This window comes from Onychostoma macrolepis, chromosome 09 (genome assembly GCF_012432095.1).
Source record: "Onychostoma macrolepis isolate SWU-2019 chromosome 09, ASM1243209v1, whole genome shotgun sequence".
Taxonomy (NCBI): domain Eukaryota; kingdom Metazoa; phylum Chordata; class Actinopteri; order Cypriniformes; family Cyprinidae; genus Onychostoma; species Onychostoma macrolepis.
The window spans coordinates 20195486-20211618 of NC_081163.1; the positions used below are offsets into that span (position 1 = coordinate 20195486).

The following is a 16133-nucleotide window of genomic DNA, read 5'->3' on the forward strand; positions in this document are numbered from 1 at the left end:
CCGGTTCACAAGTTACACCAGCATCTAACCATGCAGCTTGTAAATTCATGCTAGTCTAAACTGGATTCTGCAGGGTCGGCAATAAAGAATATTACTTTTAATGGATTTAATATATTTAATGTTCCCATTGAGATGTTAAATTAAGTAATTTTGGCTCAAATCAGCATGAATATAGCATTTTATAGTAATACACACAGCGCAGTTATATATTTCAGTGCTTTATAAGGAGATGTACCCAATATATAACTCACTCTTGAATGTGTATGGAGGGTTACTTTATGGATATTATTCTTGCTTTCATCTTCACAATCTACATTCTGACATTTGCATGTTCTTCTTCATCCATAACCATATTTATCAGTTGTGGATGGGAAATGTGAGCTTGCATAAAAATTGAGCCACTAAAATATCCGTCTGAACTACTATTAGTTATATTTTTTGTTTGTTAATCTATTCCTACTCCTGCTTCAAGAATTGGGAGTTATGTGGTGCAGCATTTTGTAACAATATGTGTCTGACATGCAGCAGGTTATGTAATTCTAGGGCATTTGCAGATGGGTTAGACCACAGAGAAAAACGCTGAATTTGTGTACTTTGTGGTTGTTGCTCAGCATTATGGAAACATTATGTTTTTGCTAGGATAGGTGATTGTGTGTAGTTTACCATGGCTTAAAATAGTGGATGCAGAATCACCAAAGCCACCATATCTTACTTGCATGTTTGCATTAAGTATTATTTATTGTCTGTGTGTGTGTGTGTGTGTGTGCGTGTGCGTGTGCGTGTGCGTGTGCGTGTGCGTGTGTGTGTGTGTGGTGGCAGAAACAGCTGAAGTGTCTGGAGTGACGGACAGAGTAAAGCGATTTTATGAAATTGAACATATTAATTCAAAGTCAAGGAGATTAAGTTGAGCAGAAAAGCTTTGCTTAACTAGAAAAGGTGCTGTGATTGTCAGTAGTAGAAAGTAAGACTTTGGATAAGAGTCTACCCATCTTGACCATACTCATGGTGCTCCTCGTAATAAGTCTTTACTGCATGATGTGGTCAGGACCTTAATAAAATAGGATTATCTGAAGCCTACATTTTGGAGACAAAGATGTGAGTCAAAGCATGTGTTAACCTTGGTTATTTTTTTTCCCCTAAACGCAGCCCATTCTGTCAACATCTGCCTTTACCCTCCCCACAGAACATCATTTATGTGCATTTGAATTCTGTCATACTCTAATTCATCACTCAATGGTTCTACTTAGCAGACCTTGACAAGCGTTTTAAAATCCCCCCACGTTTAAATAAAGACACGCATTTATACAAAGCAGAGCAACCTTGAGTTGGTGAGGAGCATTATCCCTTGTCCATAAAGACATCCTATTCAAACTACTTTTTTTCCACACTTTTGTGTTTTAGATTGAAGTACATTGAAGCTGCATGTTCTGGGTGGATTCCAGGAGGATGAAAGTGACAGACAGGGAGAGCGAGAGAGAAGAGGATGTGTAACTGCATTACCCTTTTTTGTACTTACACTTTCTTTATTATTATTATTATATTTCAAGTATGTTTTCAAACAGTGCCATCAAATGGCCATTTCACCAGCATACTTGCACTTAAATGAAGGCGGCTATAATACCATAAGATATATAAAGTCATAATAATATTCACTTTAGTTTGTACACGTCACGTCACTAACACAACATTAATTAAGGGATGCAATAATCCAGTTTAAATCAGTTAGATTAATATTCATGGTGGTTTACTGAAGGCAGTTTAGGTGTATTTGATCACACAACACCCCTAAACCTACTCAGCTGATAGTTTATGTAATCTGACAGCGCCATCTGCTGTTCAATAAAGAAAATATTATACTTTCTCCATGAGACAATAGTTTGAGGTTCACAAAGCTTAAATAAAACACTACAAATAAACAAATAACAAAACTCTCTCTTCCTCAGGTTTTCATAATAATGTTGGGGAGTTATGTCTAAGTCTGGAACCTGGATTTGTTGAAATGAATGGTTGCGTAGGTTATACTGTCTGATGTAACTGTTGTCTGTGGAAAGACAAGACAAATTAACAACAATAAATAAACTATTTTGGGGTAAAATGACAATCACATTTGGCAGAACAATAAATTAACACCATTACTTAAAGGAAAATTGTAATATACTATTTTTGGACTGTGTAATCGATGTATAATATTAACAAACATCTGCACTCACCGCATCTCTTTCATTTATATTTGTTTTTCCTTGAAAAAAAAAAAAAAAAAAAGTTATTTAAGCGAGGATGTTCAGATGAGATGATGTTTCACAATTCCTGAAGGAAAAAGGTCTTACCATTTCTGTTTCCTCTCATATTGCAGTATATTTCAGGACTGTTTTCTCTGTTTTCCATTGTGCTGCTGCGCTCTACTGGAAGAAGAAAGCTAGACCTTCAATTTTTTTTTTTTTTTTGGAAAGCTTGTGAGCACAAAAGTCACCAGTATGATGCTAGGGTTTTGTGCAATTTTCAATATGTGTCTTTAGTCATTTAAAAATATATATATCTTGCAGTTAATAGAAATATGAAACTAAATATATTTAGCTGATTTGAATACCTCTTTCATTCCTCATTTGGCTGATATTGATGTAGACTGGTTCAGACTCCTGAGGGTCAGAGTGCACTGAAATGATTGCAAAAATAGCAAGAGTAAGTAAATAAGAAAGAATGAAATCATTCACTGTAAAAAGATTAATAAAAGACAAAAGAGACTATTTCGAAAAGAATAACTGATAGTATTTTTGTACTTGACATTCGTTTCCTGTAACAGTAATACAAGAGAGCTCCAAGCAGAATCCCAGTAAACAGAGCCAAAACACAGCATGCTGCAGCCTTTGCATGCTTGTTCATTGCTGAAAGAAAATAGATACTTTATTAGTAAGTTCAAAGTGTTGACTAACTTATTTTTTTTGATTTTCTGTACCTGGAACATATTGTATGAAGATAAGCATTTTCATGTACATTGTGAGCCTATAATTTGTATTAAGGTTAAATGTACTGTATATTAATGGTTCAAAGATATTACCTTGGTTTGTTACAGTTGAAGTTTCTGTTGACATACTTGGAGCATTTGTATTTGTTGAGGTAAGACTGTTTGTTATAGGGGCCAGAGCTCTGAGTGTACTCTCAGTAAAAACTGCACACTGCCAGTGCAGCGGGTCTGTTTCATAGCTGGATAGATTCACTGTGAGTTGTAACTTGTTATTTTTCTCAGTCATAATTTGCTGTTTGACCAAAACTCCTCTGTTCCCCTCCATCCTGAGCCAGACCAGCGTCACTGAACCAGTTCCTTCAGAAACTTCACAGGTAAGAACCACTGACTGATTCCTCAGCACACCATCAGGGGGCTCCACTGAGACTGAAATCAACAGCATGAATGACTTTTTAAATGCACTGAACACATTTACAAAACAATAATTCTTTGTGTCTGATAAATATAAATGAAAAATATATGTATTTATGATTCATTCATTCATTCATTCATTCATTCCTTTATTGTATTTTTGCAAACCTCTGACGGTGTGTAGTATTATTGTTGTGTAGATGCCAGTCTCTGTAATACACCTATATGTCCCTCTGTAATTGAAGTTCACAGGTGAGATGTGAAAGATTATAGATTGATTATTGTATGTGGTTGAAGAATGTCTCCCTGGTTTAATTGGTCCTTTTAACTGAACTTGTCTTCCTTTTTCAAAGGCTATCAGATCAATCTGCTCCCAGGTCCACTTCAAGCTGTCATATTTCCTGACAGATTTGCAGATCAGTAATACATCACTATTACTGGAGCTTTGCCTGTAAATGGGACGATTTTTATTTTTTCCATTGTGTGAATCTGGAAAGAAAATAGGTAACCTGGTGAATTTCAGTGAATATATCTCAGTTAAAACATTTCTGTACATTTTTGTGAAAGGCAAAACGCACACACACACACACACACACACACACAAGAACAAACTTCTGCAGAATTCTTAATGGAAAAATGAATAGATCAATAAAATGTTGGCATACAATTTAGGATTAATATTAAAAATGTATATACTTACGTGAAGTTACATTAAGTGTGTGAATCATAACAGTTTCTACTCCTCCATCTTCCATCAATCTACAGTAATATTTCCCTTCACTGTATTTATCAACAGTGTGTAAGATGATGTAGGCAGAGTTGTTGTACATCAGTGTGGTGTTGGATATTTGTTCTCCATCTTTCTCCCAGTGCAGTGTGGAGGATTCAGAGAGCAGAGGGACGTCACATCGCAAAGATACATCAGATCCACGCTCGACTTTGAGAGATGAAGCATTAGAACTGAGTGTGAGAAACTGTGTAGATTTCTTAAGTTTAAAACACTTAAAAAAAAAAAAAAAAAAACTGTTGAATACGTTTAATATATATATATATATATATATATATATATTTGTTTTGTTTTATTTTTATTTTTATTTTTTTGCTGTACAAAAATTCAACCAACCTGTTTGAACTGTTTGAACTGTTTGAACTGGTAGATGTTCTGTACAGAATGAATAACAGTTACAACAATTACAAATACTGTAACAAACTTTGCAGGACAAACCAAATGTATTCGCCAACATTTTCTAAAAAAAATTAAAAATAAAAATTAACAAAGAGAGGTTGCATGCTTTCAAATAAGTCATTGTTTTGGATTTCCTATAGTGATTGTTAATCACTGAAACATACATATTTAAGTTTGTTAACATTAGTTTTGAATAAAACAGTTATATGCGTCTTCAAGCAGACACTTAATTTGAATTTGATTACAATAGAGATCATGAAAACTACAGATTAGTGTACTATATGAATTGTTTTTTATTCCTTTTATTATTATTATTATTTTTCAAATGGCTTGAACATTATTAAATGGTTCTATAATTCATCAATTTAGAGTAAAATCAACAAACACCAAAAGAGGGAAGAACTAAACAATATCTTCAGAGAATAATCTCCCTCTTGACATGATCACTTGGTTAAAGTGAGACTCACCGATAGCGTGAAATCGGGAACAAAATCCACACATCAGAATAAAGATTTTAATAGGTGTAAGTGGCATGATTCTTCTTTGTAGTGCCTCCGTCATGCACTCTGAAGGGTTTAAAGAAAGAACTAGCCAGCAGCTTTTACTGGGCGGTGCAATATTCAGAAATCTGCCTGTCATAGAAAACAATCAGTTTATGAATTTTAAACAAAATGTCCATGCAGAAAGATACTGTACAAGATATAACTAATACATTTTTCAGTGTTATCGTTAAATTGCATTTAGAAGTATAAACAAATACCCTGAAGAAATGTTATACAGAGTGAAAAAAAAAAAAAAGTATTTTGAAATCTTCTATTTGTACATCTATAGGTTAAATAGTTTATCTTGTTTCAGTTAAATCAGGCATGTCTGAAAACAAATATTGTTTTAGACTTTTTTGTTTTTGCACATTTAGCTAATTTCCAGAGCAGGAAATGGTTTGCTAAACTGAGCTATCTTGAGGTTTCTCTCAGTAACACAAACCTGCGATCTAAAGTGTGATCTAAACTCACAACCTTACTTTATTGAGGAGATCTATTTTTGAAACTCAGTCTCTTTGTAGGCCCATGCAAATCTACAAAACAAATATTGAAAAATATTTTTTCCCTGTCATTGCCCATGAAAAAGTATTAATTTCATTTAATGTATAGTTATTGTAAGTAATTATAATAGTTATAATTTATTAAACAGCAAATGTGAGTACTTAATATTGCTACTGTCTTGTTTTTATGTACAATTTTTTAAATACTTTTAAATTATTGTTATTATTAGATTAATTTAAGCCCTTGCCTTCATAAGGCCATTTCAAATCTGCCTGACGACATTTAATATTTAAAAATAGTCACATAAATAACTTTTTTAAAGGCTTCAGTGCACATAAGCAATGCAATAATATTACATTTCTTTAGATGAATACCTCATGGTTTAACTTGCTTGCAATGTAAGTCCCCCCCCGCCCGCCCCCCACATACCAGGAAATACTGTGCATGTTATGAAACCACAGTGGGGTTTCTTTCTTGCATGTGAACGTATTGACTCAAGTCTGATTACTCCAAGATATTGTGTCGTTTATGTTTCTACTGCAAATGAAACCCAAAAAATCATTGCATAAAGATAGAGCACCCATACAATCTCACTAGACCATAAAACAAGACTTATCAGTCTTAATTAATTCTTAATATACCAAAATAATGAATGAGTAGCTTGCTATTATTAATAACATATTCATTTGTTGATTTAAATTCATTACAATAATATATAAAAAAAGCTTACAAACATTTACATTTACATGTATTTATTCATCAGACCTTTTATCCAAAGCAACTTACAAATGAGAAATACAAGTGATTCACCACATAAAGAGGCAATAAACTCAAATGCTAATAGAAAGCTTAAAGGTGATGATACACAAGGCAACATTTTTAGCAATGTTGCTGTCAACAGGCAACCAGGTGAGGCACAGGGCCCACGACTGATCTAAAGTATCCAGTTAAAAATTTGTTGCCCATTCACAATGGGGAAGTGGCCAAGCAACATTGTTCAAAAAAGCTGTCCTGTGCATCATTTAAACATCATTTAAAATAGTACAAACTAGAACAACGCTCTAAAAATATACTGTATAGGAATTGTTGAAGGAATTGTTCCGTATTTATTTTTTTACAGGTGTTTTATCAGTATTTTGAATTTTACACTTCATTGCATTGTGTTTTAGAGTAAACAGAAATGTCCTTAAAATGAATGTATAATGTTATGTGTAATGAGCTGCCAGTACTTTTTCTGTTATTTTATGGATTAATTTTTTTACAGTGAGGAAGGGATTAAGGAAAAGTGAATGCATAGAGAGAGAATTATATTCATTTATTTATTATGTAATTATTTATTTTCTCAGCAGGATGCAGTTAAGTGCTCACAGAAGAGATGATTTTAAGCTGTTTCTTGAATCTGCTCTGTGCATGTGCTGGCTCACTGTGCTGTAGTAGATGACTGTAGTACTGCAGTCCAACACCTGTAAATATTGAAATGTACAAGCTTAAAGAGTGTATATACTTTATAGAAATCACAACCATATATAACATGTGTATCATTAGCACATCAAAATGACAATTTGAAATGTTTATGATAGAGGGTGTTTCACAGCTAACCTCTGAACTTATATACTTGGTTTTAAACCAGCTGTCAAAAATAATCCTGGAAAAATAATCATAGTCATATATTGGTTTCACTTTATTTTGATGGTCCTTTTAACACATTCTGTTAACTATAAGTAACATTGCAGCTACATGTCTACTAATTATCATTACAGTTCGTCAGAGTATTAGAAGACTGATAGGGTTAGGGTTAGAATAATTTGACATGTACTTGCAAAGTTACTTATAGTCAGTAGAATGTCTGTTTGGAGACCATGACAATATTAAGATATTAAGCAGTCTACTAATACTCTGAGAGTTAGTAGACATGTAGGTGCAACATTACTTATTGTCAACAGAATGTTCAAAGGTTATCAAAATAAAGTGTTATCCAAAAATATTACACAGATTTCTCACTGTAAAGAACCCACAAAGGTTAATCTGCAATATTAATGTGATAAGGCAATGCTCCTTAATGCAAGTAAGTAGGCTAACTATTCCTAAGTACAGTGCTTATCTACTTGAATGGAGACAGACCAAGACCTGATAAACACTTAGGCCGATCCAAGCATGTACTAGAGTAGAAAAAAGGGAATGTCTCTGTGAAAAGGCCATTTCTGTAGCTTTTTAAACAAAATGTGGGACAGCTGCCATATTGAGCATCACAACTGCTCCTATTCTTTTTTCTATGGCCCATCTTCTCCTTTCTATACTGTCTCTGTGATGAGTTCACCTGTTTTTGTTGACATTTAAAAACTAGAAATCCCAGCAGAATCAGCACACTGACAATGACAGCACAAGCCACTATGATCACAATATGTCGAAGACTGTCCTGTGTCGTGGTATCTACTGCAGAAACATGTTGAGACTCATAATTACACCAATGTCATGATTACACAGTGACAAATTATTAGTGTAATCTATAGAGCTTTCAGATTGTATGTCTTGCGCGTATTAATCTTATTCAAGGTGAAAATACTTTATATTAATGGTTCAACGATATTACCTTGGTTTGTTACAGTTGAAGTTTCTGTTGACATACTTGGAGCATTTGTATTTGTTGAGGTAAGACTGTTTGTTATAGGGGCCAGAGCTCTGAGTGTACTCTCAGTAAAAACTGCACACTGCCAGTGCAGCGGGTCTGTTTCATAGCTGGATAGATTCACTGTGAGTTGTAACTTGTTATTTTTCTCAGTCATAATTTGCTGTTTGACCAAAACTCCTCTGTTCCCCTCCATCCTGAGCCAGACCAGCGTCACTGAACCAGTTCCTTCAGAAACTTCACAGGTAAGAACCACTGACTGATTCCTCAGCACACCATCAGGGGGCTCCACTGAGACTGAAATCAACAGCATGAATGACTTTTTAAATGCACTGAACACATTTACAAAACAATAATTCTTTGTGTCTGATAAATGTAAATGAAAAAATATATGTATTTATGATTCATTCATTCATTCATTCATTGTCTTTTTGCAAACCTCTGACGGTGTGTAGTATTATTGTTGTGTAGATGCCAGTCTCTGTAATACACCTATATGTCCCTCTGTAATTGAAGTTCACAGGTGAGATGTGAAAGATTATAGATTGATTATTGTATGTGGTTGAAGAATGTCTCCCTGGTTTAATTGGTCCTTTTAACTGAACTTGTCTTCCTTTTTCAAAGGCTATCAGATCAATCTCCTCCCAGGTCCACTTCAAGCTGTCATATTTCCTGACAGATTTGCAGATCAGTAATACATCACTATTACTGGAGCTTTGCCTGTAAATGGGACGATTTTTAATTTTTCCATTGTGTGAATCTGGAAAGAAAATAGGTAACCTGGTGAATTTCAGTGAATATATCTCAGTTAAAACATTTCTATACATTTTTGTGAAAGGCAAAACGTACACACACACACACACACACACACACACACACACACAAGAACAAACTTCTGCAGAATTCTTAATGGAAAAATGAATAGATCAAAATCTTGGCATACAATTTAGAATTAGTATTAACAATGTATATACTTACGTGAAGTTACATTAAGTGTGTGAATCATAACAGTTTCTACTCTTCCATCTTCCATCAATCTACAGTAATATTTCCCTTCACTGTATTTATCAACAGTGTGTAAGATGATGTAGGCAGAGTTGTTGTACATCAGTGTGGTGTTGGATATTTGTTCTCCATCTTTCTCCCAGTGCAGTGTGGAGGATTCAGAGAGCAGAGGGACGTCACATCGCAAAAAGATACATCAGATCCACGCTCGACTTTGAGAGATGAAGCATTAGAACTGAGTGTGAGAAACTGTGTAGATTTCTTAAGTTTAAAACACTTAAAAAAAAACAAACAAAAAAAAAAAAACTGTTGAATACGTTTAATATATATATATATATATATATTTGTTTTGTTTTGTTTTATTTTTATTTTTATTTTTTGCTGTACAAAAATTCAACCAACCTGTTTGAACTGTTTGAACTGTTTGAACTGGTAGATGTTCTGTACAGAATGAATAACAGTTACAACAATTACAAATACTGTAACAAACTTTGCAGGACAAACCAAATGTATTCGCCAACATTTTCTAAAAAAATTAAAAATAAAAATTAACAAAGAGAGGTTGCATGCTTTCAAATAAGTCATTGTTTTGATTTCCTATAGTGATTGTTAATCACTGAAACATACATATTTAAGTTTGTTAACATTAGTTTTGAATAAAACAGTTATATGCGTCTTCAAGCAGACACTTAATTTGAATTTGATTACAATAGAGATCATGAAAACTACAGATTAGTGTACTATATGAATTGTTTTTTATTCCTTTTATTATTATTATTATTTTTCAAATGGCTTGAACATTATTAAATGGTTCTATAATTCATCAATTTAGAGTAAAATCAACAAACACCAAAAGAGGGAAGAACTAAACAATATCTTGAGAGAATAATCTCCCTCTTGACATGATCACTTGGTTAAAGTGAGACTCACCGATAGCATGAAATCGGGAACAAAATCCACACATCAGAATAAAGATTTTAATAGGTGTAAGTGGCATGATTCTTCTTTGTAGTGCCTCCGTCATGCACTCTGAAGGGTTTAAAGAAAGAACTAGCCAGCAGCTTTTACTGGGCGGTGCAATATTCAGAAATCTGCCTGTCATAGAAAACAATCAGCTTATGAATTTTAAACAAAATGTCCATGCAGAAAGATACTGTACAAGATATAACCAATACATTTTTCAGTGTCATCGTTAAATTGCATTTAGAAGTATAAACAGATACCCTGAAGAAATGTTATACAGAGTGGAAAAAAAAAAAGTATTTTGAAATCTTCTATTTGTACATCTATAGGTTAAATAGTTTATCTTATTTCAGTTAAATCAGGCATGTCTGAAAACAAATATTGTTTTAGACTTGTTTGGTTTGCTCATTTAGCTAATTTCCAGAGCAGGAAATGGTTTGCTAAACTGAGCTATCTTGAGGTTTCTCTCAGTAACACAAATCTAAACTCACAACCTTACTTCATTAATACCTCATGGTTTAACTTGCTTGCAATGTAAGTTCTATTATTAATAACTATTATTAATAACCTATTCATTTGTTGATTTAAATTCCATTCAATAATATATAAAAAAGCTTACAAACTTTTACATTTACATGTATTTATTCATCAGACCTTTTATCCAAAACAACTTACAAATAAGAAATACAATTGATTCACCACATAAAGATGCAATAAACTCAAATGCTAATAGAAAGCTTAAAGGTGATGATACACAAGGCAACATTTTTAGCAATGTTGCTGGTCAATGTTGCTGTCAACAGGCAACCAGGTGAGGCACAGGGCCCACGACTTTATCTAAAGTATCCAGTTAAAAATTTGTTGCCCATTCACAATGGGAAAGTGCCCAAGCAACGTCACCCAACAATATTGTTCAAAAAAGCTGTCCTGTGCATCATTTAAAATAGTACAAACTAGAACAACACTAAAAAAAATTTAAAATAGGGCCCAATATGCTGTATAGGAATAGTGGAAGGAATTGTTCCGTATTTATTTTTTTACAGGTGTTTTATCAGTATTTTGAATTTTACACTTCATTGCATTGTGTTTTAGAGTAAACAGAAATGTCCTTAAAATGAATGTATAATGTTATGTGTAATGAGCTGCCAGTACTTTTTCTGTTATTTTACGGATTTATTTTTTTACAGTGAGGAAGGGATTAAGGAAAAGTGAATGCATAGAGGGAGAATTATATTCATTTATTTATTATGTAATTATTTATTTTCTCAGCAGGATGCAGTTAAGTGCTCACAGAAGAGATGATTTTAAGCTGTTTCTTGAATCTGCTCTGTGCATGTGCTGGCTCACTGTGCTGTAGTAGATGACTGTAGTACTGCAGTCCAACACCTGTAAATATTGAAATGTACAAGCTTAAAGAGTGTATATACTTTATAGAAATCGCAACCATATACAGTATAACACATGTATCATTAGCACATCAAAATGACAATTTGAAATGTTTATGATAGAGGGTGTTTCACAGCTAACCTCTGAACTTATATACTTGGTTTTAAACCAGCTGTCAAAAATAATCCTGGAAAAATAATCATAGTCATATATTGGTTTCACTTTATTTTGATGGTCCTTTTAACACATTCTGTTAACTATAAGTAACATTGCAGCTACATGTCTACTAATTATCATTACAGTTCGTCAGAGTATTAGAAGACTGGTAGGGTTAGGGTTAGAATAATTCGACATGTACTTGAAAAGTTACTTATAGTCAGTAGAATGTCTGTTTGGAGACCATGACAATATTAAGATATTAAGCAGTCTACTAATACTCTGAGAGTTAGTAGACATGTAGGTGCAACATTACTTATTGTCAACAGAATGTTCAAAGGTTATCAAAATAAAGTGTTATCCAAAAATATTACACAGATTTCTCACTGTAAAGAACCCACAAAGGTTAATCTGCAATATTAATGTGATAAGGCAATGTTCCTTAATGCAAGTAAGTAGGCTAACTATTCCTAAGTACAGTGCTTATCTACTTGAATGGAGACAGACCAAGACCTGATAAACACTTAGGCCGATCCAAGCATGTACTAGAGTAGAAAAAAGGGAATGTCTCTGTGAAAATGCCATTTCTGTAGCTTTTTAAACAAAATGTGGGACAGCTGCCATATTGAGCATCACAACTGCTCCTATTCTTTTTTCTATGGCCCATCTTCTCCTTTCTATACTGTCTCTGTGATGAGTTCACCTGTTTTTGTTGACATTTAAAAACTAGAAATCCCAGCAGAATCAGCACACTGACAATGACAGCACAAGCCACGATGATCACAATATGTCGAAGACTGTCCTGTGTCGTGGTATCTACTGCAGAAACATGTTGAGACTCATAATTACACCAATGTCATGATTACACAGTGACAAATTATTAGTGTAATCTATAGAGCTTTCAGATTGTATGTCTTGCGCGTATTAATCTTATTCAAGGTGAAAATACTTTATATTAATGGTTCAACGATATTACCTTGGTTTGTTACAGTTGAAGTTTCTGTTGACATACTTGGAGCATTTGTATTTGTTGTACTGTTTGTTATAGGGGCCAGAGCTCTGAGTGTACTCTCAGTAAAAACTGCACACTGCCAGTGCAGCGGGTCTGTTTCATAGCTGGATAGATTCACTGTGAGTTGTAACTTGTTATTTTTCTCAGTCATAATTTGCTGTTTGACCAAAACTCCTCTGTTCCCCTCCATCCTGAGCCAGACCAGCGTCACTGAACCAGTTCCTTCAGAAACTTCACAGGTAAGAACCACTGACTGATTCCTCAGCACACCATCAGGGGGCTCCACTGAGACTGAAATCAACAGCATGAATGACTTTTTAAATGCACTGAACACATTTACAAAACAATAATTCTTTGTGTCTGATAAATGTAAATGAAAAAATATATGTATTTATGATTCATTCATTCATTCCTTCATTGTCTTTTTGCAAACCTCTGACGGTGTGTAGTATTATTGTTGTGTAGATGCCAGTCTCTGTAATACACCTATATGTCCCTCTGTAATTGAAGTTCACAGGTGAGATGTGAAAGATTATAGATTGATTAGTGTATGTGGTTGAAGAATGTCTCCCTGGTTATTTGTAATTGTTGTAACTGTTAATCATTCTGTACAGAATATCCACCAGTTCAAACAGTTCAGACCCAAAATGAAGGTTGGTTGAATTTCAATAGAACAAAAAATATTTGTAAAGTTTTAAACATTATTTTTTTTAAGTGTTTTAAACTTAAGAAATCTATACAGTTTCTCACATTCAGTTCTAATGCTTCATCTCTCAAAGTTCAGCGTGGATCTGATGTATCTTTGCGATGTGACGTCCCTCTCCTCTCTGAATCCTCGTAATGTAAGTATATATATTTTTAATGTTAATTCTGAGTTGTATGCCAAAATGATAATGATCTATAATATTTTTCCATTTAGAATTCTGCAGAAGTTGTTTCTTTTGTTTGTTTGTCTTTTAACCTTTAGGCTTAAAGACTAGCCTTTCACAAATATGCATAGAAATGAAATGTTTTAACTGATATATTCACTGAAATTCACCAGGTTACCTATTTTCTTTCCAGATTCACACAATGGAAAAATAAAAAATCGTCCCATTTACAGGCAAAGCTCCAGTAATAGTGATGTATTACTGATCTGCAAATCTGTCAAGAAATATGACAGCTTGAAGTGGACCTGGGAGGAGATTGATCTGATAGCCTTTGAAAAGGAAGACAAGTTCAGTTAAAAGGACCAATTAAACAAACTTTGCAGGACAAACCAAACTGCTAGTGCATCAGCCGAGGACCCGGAACAAAAGTATGCATTTACCAGCATTTTCTTAAACATTTGAACAAACAGAGGCTGTGCACTTTCTAAATAAAACATTGGATTTTTAGTGATTGGTAATCACTGACACAGACATGTTTAAGTTAATTTATTTTGAATAAAACAGTTATATGCACATTTAAACAGACACTTAATTTTAATTTGATAACAACACTCACTGTAAAAAAAAAAAAAAAAGTTAAGCGAACTTAAAAAAACATTTTTTACCAGCTTCAGCAGATTTTTGAGTTTGCTCAACTTGTTTTTGTGGGAGATTTTTACAGTGCTGTTAGACATTTCAAAGGGTTTTTACAGTAACTTACTGGCAAAGTTACTGTAATTAAGATTTACAGTAGCAAACTGCATTTGATTTATCAGTATACTACTGTAATTCATTCATTTTAATATAGATTTCATTAGGTTTTATAATTTTTATATAGAATCCATTTTATTTTTACTCTACATAGGTACTACTGGCATTCAATTAATACACACACACTAATTACAAAACATCAAATTCTTTATTTAAAACACTGCATGTATAACACTTAAAAATACAGACTTCCAATGCTGGAACAGTGCATCTTCACCATTTCTCCTGTCTTAGGACGTTTTGCAGTGCATTATGTTGTGTCCTCTGGATTCATCCTCACAAATAATCTTTAGGCAACAGAAACATAATGGAGAAAAAAAGACAAGCAGCCAAAGAATACATAGCCGTCTGCAAAATCCAGGTGCTGCTCCAAAACGTGGCCACCATCTTTGCTCACCATCCACTTCGACAGAAATGTCTGAAAAACAAGAAGTAGAAATAGCACACTTTTAAAAGGCAAACCTCATATAGAATACACAAATCTCTCAAAACCATAGTTGTTCTCTTACCATGAATTATCAGTCTCAGGGTGGCTGGCCTGCTCATGTCTTTCTTGATGCTTCATTGCAGTTGCCTTTAAAACACAAATACAAAAAAAATGCAGTAAATTTTAAATTCCATTAAAAACTATAACAAACTAATTCTAAAACTAGAAAGGCAGCTAGCCATAAAACTTGTTTAACCTAGCTAACATACGATTTTATTTTCTCAGGCTACTGGCCAACATTAACTAATAACACCTGAACTAAATTTCACATTAGTTAACCTAATGTTAATATAAGATAAGCGTTTCTCGTTAAAAAATATTTTAATTCGGTAACTTTCAATAAGCTGACAAAAGTCGTTTGAAACGGCAGCGCAGTTTACCATAGTAAAGTTAACCGCCATGTTGACAAGTAAATGATTAAACTGGTGTGCAAAAATCTGACACAAACACACAGACAAACGTACATTTGTACCTTGCTTGCTGGTCTTATTCTCTCGTAAGGTGCATCGACACACAGCGCAGATGTTCTCCGGAACTCCTCCACTCTCGCGGGTTCATCCCCGGGAAAAACCCGCAGCGTTGCCCGCTGCTTCCGTGTCTTCCTCGGACGCGAGTGGCGCGGCGCAACTCGACAACAGACAACAATATAGAACCCATTATATATACTATATGCAGTGGATGCGGACAGTAAAGTGATGCCCCGGTATATTTCTGACGTACAGATGTACTCCAAACGCTCGCGCTGTTTCTGACACGAAGTACAAACGGCTTTTCCAATCATTAGAAGCGATGTAACACATCCAGTAGTCAGTCCCAATTGTACCGCAGTAAAGATAGTTTGCGGTTCGATATTCAGATTTCTTTTGGCTATTAATACGCAGTGCGCTGTCATAGACACGCAAATAATACTGAATGACATTCTCCATGATTTGTGAATTCAGTTTACAGTGTCCTCCGGGCCGAAATCGTTTTTTTTTTTCGTAGGGATCCTTAATTTTATAATGGCTATAGCTCCAAAAATTGGACACTTGGAAGACTGAAAACGGTGTCATCTTCACCAGCTTGATCTGTGAATTTTTTCACAGAAAAGCTTTTGTCCACAGACCCCTTGGTAAGTCCGCTATAAGGAAAGTGAAAGATAGGCGTTCTTCATGTTTAAACGTCTACTGCCAAATAAACACGCAGACGGCTGGAATAAAAAATTATTGTTTTAGCTC

The 16133-nt window shown here is 34.2% G+C and overlaps 1 protein-coding gene and 1 long non-coding RNA gene across 6 annotated transcripts; both read right to left on the bottom strand.

Annotated features, from left to right (window-relative positions):
• Positions 1–1497: 1497 nt before the first annotated feature.
• LOC131546412 (uncharacterized) lies at positions 1498–10237 on the bottom strand. Of its 5 annotated transcripts, XM_058785948.1 has the most exons (12): positions 8193–8330; positions 6971–7065; positions 5027–5191; positions 4497–4535; positions 4074–4310; positions 3542–3862; positions 3056–3388; positions 2778–2882; positions 2588–2653; positions 2328–2402; positions 2211–2239; positions 1498–2041 (listed from the first exon to the last, which is right to left on the bottom strand). In XM_058785948.1, the coding sequence occupies exons 3-12, from the start codon at positions 5118–5120 to the stop codon at positions 1973–1975; spliced, it is 1368 nt and encodes a 455-aa protein (XP_058641931.1). In that variant the 5' UTR covers positions 5121–5191; positions 6971–7065; positions 8193–8330; the 3' UTR covers positions 1498–1972. The 5 variants fall into 5 exon arrangements, with proteins under 5 accessions (XP_058641931.1, XP_058641934.1, XP_058641933.1 ...); XM_058785951.1 differs by having other exon boundaries at positions 4074–4309; positions 4505–4535; positions 6971–8331; XM_058785950.1 differs by having other exon boundaries at positions 2328–2399; positions 6971–8331.
• Positions 10238–14596: 4359 nt separating this feature from the next.
• On the bottom strand, positions 14597–15740 carry LOC131546413 (uncharacterized). Its single transcript, XR_009272693.1, has 3 exons — positions 15389–15740; positions 14939–15003; positions 14597–14847 (listed from the first exon to the last, which is right to left on the bottom strand). It is a non-coding gene; the product is annotated as an uncharacterized LOC131546413 (long non-coding RNA).
• Positions 15741–16133: the final 393 nt, after the last annotated feature.